This window comes from Phoxinus phoxinus (assembly GCF_949152265.1).
Source record: "Phoxinus phoxinus genome assembly, chromosome: 3".
NCBI lineage: Eukaryota > Metazoa > Chordata > Actinopteri > Cypriniformes > Leuciscidae > Phoxinus > Phoxinus phoxinus.
In genome coordinates this window covers 44,175,757-44,184,184 of record NC_136878.1, presented here as the reverse complement: position 1 = coordinate 44,184,184, position 8,428 = coordinate 44,175,757, and the positions used below count along the sequence as shown (strand labels likewise).

At 40.9% G+C, this 8,428-nt stretch overlaps 1 protein-coding gene across 3 annotated transcripts in view; it reads left to right on the top strand.

Moving 5' to 3' along the window:
* Positions 1-8,428, top strand: part of dlg4a (discs, large homolog 4a) — a gene marked incomplete at its 5' end in the record, with an annotated part of 173,549 nt that overhangs the window by 92,817 nt on the left and 72,304 nt on the right. Inside the window, one exon of one of the 3 annotated variants that reach the window (XM_079606393.1) lies at positions 7,738-7,885. The exons of the other annotated variants lie outside the window; for them this stretch is intronic. Within the exon in view, the coding sequence (XP_079462519.1) occupies positions 7,796-7,885 (90 nt within the window). Of the gene's footprint in view, positions 1-7,737; positions 7,886-8,428 lie in introns of those variants that run through there. 3 annotated transcript variants of the gene reach the window in all.

Here is an 8,428-nt window from a genome sequence, read left to right as displayed (position 1 = left end):
ATATTTCGCAAAACGGCAATGGAAACAGTTTTTGCGCATTTACAGTCACCTGACAGAATACAAGACAGAGTTGGTTATTAAATTCATAAAAGAAAAAAGAATTACAGGAATACTGGATTCTAAACCTCAAAGAAACGCCACAATCAAGAGCTTGAAGCAGAAATGAGGGAGAAACACCAGAAACTCCTCATATGTGCCGCTCACAGTTACCTTACCATTAATGCTTGATAACATACATCTCCTTCCGTTAATAATAATAATGGCCAGTGCGGTGGCTGTGATATATAAACCTACCAACGTCCGTTGCCATGATTTTTTAAATGACTTATCGTGAGAGGAAAAAAATTTGTTTTAGTCGCATAACATCGGTCAATGGAAACGCCGTCATTTCGCAATCGATATTAAACGCGGCTATAGTCATGTTCAAGAAACCAGTTTGAGATGATTATCCTTCTGGAAGTATCCATCAGAAGAGGGTCATAAAGGACTGGACATAACACACTCCGGTCGGCTGTGGTGTTTAAACGAAGCTCAGGTGGTGCTGAGAGTCCCAAAGTACACACTATCCCACACACCAGCAGTGTGAGCCGCTGACACAACGCAGGATGATCCACGCTCTCATGTTGTTTACACCGAATCCTGACCCGACCATCTGAATGTTTCAGAAATCCAGACTCATCAGAGCAGTCGATGTTTCTCCAATCTTCTGTTGTCCAGCTTTGGTGAGTCCGTGTGAAGAGTCGCCTCAGTTTGCTGTTCTCCTCTGACAGGAGTGACACTCACTGGATATCTTCTCTTTTCCGGATCATTCTCTGTAAACCCTAGAGATGGTTGTGTGTGAAAATCCCAGAAGATCAGATGAAATCCTGAAAAACAGCCCGTCTGGCACCAACAACCATTTCACACTCAAAGTCACTCAGATCAGTTTCTTCCTCATTCTGATGCTCAGTTTGAACTTCAGCAGATCGTCTTGATCATCTCTACATACTCAGAGTTGCTGCTTGTGATTTGCTGATTACTGATTATATATTTGCATTATTGAGCAGTTGAACAGGTGTACTGTACACACACACACACACACACACACACACACACACACACACACACACACACACACACACACACACACACACACACACACACACACACACACACAATGCAATACTATACTATACTATACTATACTATACTATACTATATGAATTAATTAATAAAAACATTGCTATTCTGTATGAAATTATCCATGTTAATGAACACCCTAGCAACCATTCAGAATACCTTAGCAACTGCAAAATAACACCATTGCAACCACTCAAAACACCCGGAAGCCAGTTTTTCACAGGCAAGCACCACTCAGATTTTCTTTAGAAAATGTTGAAATGCATTTTTTTTTTTTTCTGCTGCTCGCCGTCCTATGCCAGCTGTAAGGACATTATGCGGTGTGTGTATGTGTGTGTGCATGTGTGTGTGTTGTTCATGTGCTCAGTATTCACCGCCCACCACAGGTTCAGGAAAGCTCTTTATGTGTGTGTTTGGAAGTGATTTGATTACCTTTTGCTACAATGATCTCCTCTAGGCGATACACTCGACACTCTCTACCTCTTTTGCATTTTTTTCACCACTCTTTTACTAAAAAAACTTGCTTGTGTGTGTGTGTGTGTGTGTGTGTGAGAGAGAGATGCTTCTATGTCTATTCAAAGGTTCTTGCTCACTAATGAATGTTTAAAGTTGTCCCTGCAGCTCTGAGGTAATTACTGAACAGACTTTTGCTGAGACAAATGGTCTGGGGGATCCAACGAGAGAGAGAGAGAGACAGAGAGAGAGGGACAGAGAGAGAGACAGAGAGAGAGAGAGAGAGAGAGAGAGAGAGAGAGAGAGAGAGAGAGAGAGAGAGAGAGAGAGAGAAGTGGGTGGTTGAGATGAAAATGGAGGCAGAGAGAAGGACTGAGATAAAGGAGAGAAGAGTCCATGTGATTTCTCATTTAGGTGAGCCTTTCAACTTGGAGTGTCTTACGTAATACTTGTGTGTATGCGCTGGAGAACAGTGTTGTGGTGAAAAGCATTGTGGGGCATTTGTGTTTCCTCAGGTCAAAGCAGTTCACCTGGCATGCAATTTACAGTGATTATTGTCACATGACCTCATTACGTTGCATGTTTAATTCGGCAAGTGACAGTTATGATCTCGGAAATGCTATCTCACATGTTATGTTAGATTTTTATCACATTTTGTGCAAAAAGATTGAATTTTGGCAGTATGAACAAATAATCACGTGCATTAGATTTCAGAGTCTGAATTGTTCATTGTATCTGTAACACTAATATATATATATATATATATATATATATATATAATATATGTTATATTTTTTAAAAATTTGAACGAATTTGAGAAGAACTCAGAGTATTTTTTTAAAGTTGATCCAAATTATCATTTTTTAGGGCTCTGAACACACGCTTCATACTGCTTCCCTTAAAAAAATACTTTTCCATTTCAAAATACATCCTTTTTTTTATATCACACTCTTTTTCTCTTTCTCTGTATTTACCTTTTCGTCCATTAACCTCTGACCCTGCCATCATCATTATGCTAAAGCATTGTGCATCTATCAGATACGCTGAGAGATTTGCGCTGACACTCACGCCTCTTCTCCTTTAAGCAATATTTATGTATAAGGGGAAGCAGTTAAAAGCAGGTCATTATCATAGGCCTTATTTCCCAGAGGACATTTCTGTCGTGCATGTCCACGCTGAGCTGGATGATTCAGTCCTCTCAGAATACCGGGTGTCTCCTCAATAGTGAGTATGAAGCCGTGTGATGATATACGTGAGCATGTGTAATACTCTGGAGTGCCGTCAGCTTCAATAGAATCCGGCTGAAGACGTGCGCTCTCAGCAAATCAACCGGAAACACACAATAGAGTATTGCTGAGTATTGTAGGACACCATTACAGAAGTGCTGGGAAAGTACAGTGGGACACTGGTGGTTTCTGATGGTAATAAAGTGCTGGAGTTCCATCGTCCTGGGTCAATGGGTGTTTGGTTAAACGTGAACACAAGCTCAAGATGTATTCAACTTTTATTCTATGACATAAAATACATCAGTGATACCATGATGTGTTTTTGTAAAGCTTTTACTTATCTTGTAAAAAGCGTCCGGTTGATAACAAGAGGTTGTTGGGGACATTAAAGGAGAACTCCGGTCAATTTTAACATTGAGCTCAATTTTTAGTAAATTTGGAGTGCTGTCAATACAGAGAACAACGACAAAAATCGGTGTTGCCTACACTGTGTTATCCTCTTTTTAAAATGTATACCCTATTGACTTGAATGGGGCAAGTTTTAAACTTAACCAGTTCTTAGTCTTATCATCCTTGATGTGTCATTACAAGTGCCCAGCCATGTTGAGTGATTCCTTAAGAGTGAACACGAGTGAATCTGACTGCAGGAGATGTGAAAGATATGAATAAAAATGATGTTATATCAGCCAGCGCTGATACCTGTATTTAGTTCCTGTTTTCGGTGGAAGTCCAAAGTAGTCGATTGTTGAGTTCACACGCATAGGTTTAGTTACTATGATCACGCGCGTGAACTCGACAATCGACTACTTTGGACTTCCACCGAAAACAGGATGTAAATACAGGTATGTGCGCTGGCTAATATAACATCATTTTTATTCATATCTTTAAATATCTTCATATCTCGTGTTCACTCTGAAGGAATCACTCAACATGGCTGGGCACTTGTATGACACATCAAGGATGATAAGAGAAATAAAAGCAGGTTTAAAACAACTTGCCCCATTGAAGTCAATAGGGTGCAAATTTTAAAAATAGGATAACACAGTGTAGGCAACACCGATTTTTGTCGTTGTTCTCTGTATTGACAGCACTCCAAATTTACTAAAAATTGAGCTCAATGTTAAAATTGACCGGAGTTCTCCTTTAAAGGCCCTGGTATATTTAAAGGTCCCGTTTTTCCTGTGTTTTTGAAGCTTTGATTGTGTTTACAGTGTGCAATATAACATGTGTTCATGTTTTGCGTGTAAAAAAACTGTATTTTTCACAAAATGTACTTATCTGTATACCGCTGTTTTCACTGTCCTAAAAACGGGCCGATGACTTCCTTGTTCTATGAAGTCCCTCCTTCAGAAATACGTAACGAGTTCTGATTGTGCCAGCGGTTCCTGTGTTGTGATTGGACCGCAGATTAGCGCACGTTGGACGGAAAGGTCACGCCTCTTACCGTAACGTGGAGATGCATGCGCTCAGTGTTAGTGTAAACATGGCCAAACAAAGGTGATTTGACTCCGGGATGAAAATAACAGCGTCTCGACGACATGGCGACAAACACTCTACACTCTAAAAAATGCTGGGTTGTTTCAACCCAATTTTGGGTAAAATATGGACAAACTCAAACGTTGGGTTAAAAATGCAATGTAAAAATTTAACCCAACGGCTGGGTTTGTCCATATTTTACCCAAAATTGGGTTGAAACAACCCAGCATTTTTTACAGTGTACAAACGCAACTCTTCCTCTTCTCTGTATGAGCGCAACAAGACCACGCGCCATTTTTGTGTATTCCTGTGTGCGGAGGTTAGTCAAAAAACTGTTCTAGTGACGTCATTAAAGCAGGAAGTAGAGGATGTAGTCCAAACCGGCCGTTCACTGTAGGCTTTGAAAGGGGACTTCTGTTAAATCAAATATCTCGCTTGGCATTGGACTTTGAGCTTTATAATTTTACAGGTATTATTTATGCTCTAACAGCAACATTACACACTAGCTAAAGTAAAAAAAATGGGATCACGGAGAACAGGACCTTTAAAGCGATATTGAAGGAAAGACCCAATCAGGTCTAAACGAACTTGTTTGGAATTTGAACAGCTTTCCAAAGCAAACTTTCCAGAAAAGTTCGCTTCGGCTGGTAAACAGCTTCATATCACCATTGGTCTGTGGCGATGATGTAATAGGTGGGTGTGGCTCTGAGGCTCCGCCTTCTTTGTGTAAATCTTCTGGTTTATTTCTGCTGTTCAGACAAGGAACAGGTCAGACGCTGTTCCTGCTTTACAGAGAGCTGTAAAGCAGTAGAACATGAAGTTGTAATTCTAATTGAAAGTGACACTGTCACAGTTTAATACTGTTAAGCTGCTTGCTTTAAAGCAATATTGTATAACGGTATATAAATAAACGTGACATGACTGGAGGACTGAAGCGCTGAATTGCAGAGCTTGTGCAAACATCTCCATATCACTATGATCAGAGGTTTTCTTAACTGCTGTTTTCCCACTGATGTCATTTTTGTTGTTTATTTTGTTATTGAGAGGAAAGCTCATATGTACATCCTGAACTAAATGTCTCTCTCAGCAGTATGGGCAGCGTCGGGATGGTCACTAACATACATATTTTTAAACTTCGTTTTAAAATAAAACATTAATTAACAAAAATGAAAAATAACTTTCGTCATCACAGCGAACAGGTAAACTCATCTACTCACTAGTCCGCTTTCACAGCCTCAAGCATAAGGCCGTGTGTCCACCAAAGTGTTTTTTCACGTGGTGTATTTTTTTCAATTGTTTTCAATGGGAGTTCCGCGTTTTTAAAACGCCAAGAGCCTAACGAGATGCTGAGCGGTTTTTTTTTTCACACTTGAGTGGTTTTTACAGGTCGCTGAGAGTTGAAGAATGTTCAACTTTGGGTAAAAACGCAGCACTCATCACTGTCACTTTTTTCCCAACCGACCAATCACAGTGGAGGAGAGGCGGGACGAAAACCACACCTACCAACTGTCACAACATTCTTTCTGTACAACTACAACAACCAGCAGAGCTAACCGAATAAGTAAACTGTGCCGCGGATATTCTGTCTAAAAACGCTTTGGTGGACACAGCCAAATGGTGGTGACGTTGAAGTCATGTGACCGTGGTTTAGTTCGTTCATTGAATACGTTTAGCTTTTTTTACTTCTGCATTGTGTTTAGGCTTCAAAATTCATAAAAGTTGTGTTCTTTTGAAAAAACTTTTTTTTTTGGTCACAGAGCTTATATTTTCTGCTATAATCCAAAAGCTAATGGAAAAATCATAGTGTGTTTTTGTCAAGGGCTCCAGTTGATGCCAACTAAGTTCTGGGTTCATATGATGTGTTTTATGGAGCTAATAAATCGCATGTGTATTAGATCTGTGTATTAAAGTAACCGCTGCGTAATATACAGTACCTACTGCTATATATGCTGTTATGAATCCAACAATAAAAGAAAAACAGATAATAACTCACTGCTCTTGACTTTATAACTTTAGTACCTTTATTAAGAATACATTTCTTACTTGAATGCTGCTGTTAAATGCTCCGGTGAGGAGATAGCATGGCGGATTGTACAGCTCACTCTGGGCGAAGTCTATGCTAATAGGGCGGAGTCCCAGCATTTCATGGGCGGGGCCTAAGCATATGTGACATCACAAATACTAGAATCTGCAAATGGCTTGTTCTGAGACACGCTTATGATTTATGTGGATTAAAAAAAGAGGAGTGGGTGGAGTTTTTTTATTTTTTACCATGGTTGTGTGTACACACTGCTGACACATTTATGTTCAAACTCCATGTAAAAGTGAATTTTGCATAACAGGTCCCCTTTAACTTATGTTAAGAGCAGATTGGGAACACACATAGCTATATAAAGCATATTTTAAAAACGTAATTATTTATTTGCATCACATTACTAGCTATCAATAATTAGGAAATGGTCTTTAGTTGCTCCCTTCGCCAAGTGAGTTCCAAACGGCTACGCAAGCGCCCTGCTCCCTACAAAGTCCACACATCACGGGCTCTGCCCTTCGGGATGCTCACTTCCGATTAAATTTCCCCAGGTTTTTTGTATTTTATCTGCGCTGTTTTAATTGCTTGTTCTTTATCGTTGGCCGTATACCCCGTGCCTTGCGCCATGAATTGCGTAAAACAGAAAGTTCCGATTGAGAAAGAAACTGGATGTGCGAACGGAGCTATTGTATCTCGAAACCTCTGAACGCACGTATGAGTCTGACCCGGCATTGCACATAAGTATGGCAAGCCAAAGTGTTCACAAACGCCTGGCCAGGCGTCCGATTGCACATTGACACGTCAAAAGCGTGCGTTCGACAGCCAAACGCGCGTCAAAAGCGCGCGTTTTTGCCATAAAAGCGCGCGTTCTCGACGTGCGCTTTGTGCACACAAAAAAACGCGCGTCAGAAGCGTGCGTTTTTCGCATCAAAGCGCGCGTCAGGAACGCGCGTTTGGCTGTCAAGACGCACGCTTTTGACGTGCGCTTTGGGGTCACCGAAAACGCACGCTTTTGACGTGTCAATGTGCAATCGGACGCCTGGCCAGGCGTTTGTGAACACTTTGGCTTGCCATACATAAGCGCCAAGTTGTTGCCACAAATAAATAATATGCATCCACATTTATAATAGACTGCGTACTATACGAGCAATTGCCACTTGACGTCGTGCATAACATTTATTTTACCCCTTCGCGTCATGACTACACTAACACTACAATCACTAACACACATCCTCTCGTGGATTGTTGCTTTATTAACTTTCCAAAACGCGCCTCAATCTCTTATATACTGTCTATGGCCTCATTGCCATTGCTTTCTGTTTTATTCCGTCTTCTAGCTAAACGCGTCATGCAACTGTCACATTTAAAGCGCGCGCGTGCGTGCGTGTCTCTCCTCCTCCTCCTCCTCGCGCGCGCCGGTCGTGTGGAGAGCAGAGCAGAGCGCGCGCTGTCGGTCGCTCGGTCGGTGTGTGTTCAGTGCTCGGGCACGATGTTTGTGTCCGTGTGGTACGCCAAGAAAATGGGCCGGCGATTCATCAACAACGTCCGGAAAGCTAAAAAACAACGGCATCGGATCATGGTAGGAAATGACGCCTTTATACTGTCATCTGATTTTGCTGGATGTTCATCCCTATAGCCAGAAAACGCGACGGAATGTGTGCATCACTTCTGATGGAATTTATAACCTAATGTGGAAACAAGATCCTAATGGGATCAAATAAGATCATATACTGGACTCCTGCAAGATTTTGTAGAATGTGTTTATTAGATATGAACAGTTAAAGGAGTCACAGGGGAGCTGTAGGAGTTTTAAAATCATTAAATATTTTCTTTAAAATCCATTTTCTGATGTTCTACAGGAGCATTCTTATTGGAATCATAATAGTCCCACTGGGTGTGTGATCTAAAACATGTTTTTGTTTTATATAAAGATGTTATATATAAAATGGACGATTGAGGAATGCCACTCATAATAAGCATCCATAGATCGGTGTGTGTTCACAGCAGAGCTCAGAAGTGCGTCAGAAGTTGCAAAATGTGGAAAGTTAAAATTAGGGTGTCTGTGTGTGAAATGGTGCTTCCGTCAAATGTTCCAGCAGCTTAAATAATAGATGAGATGATT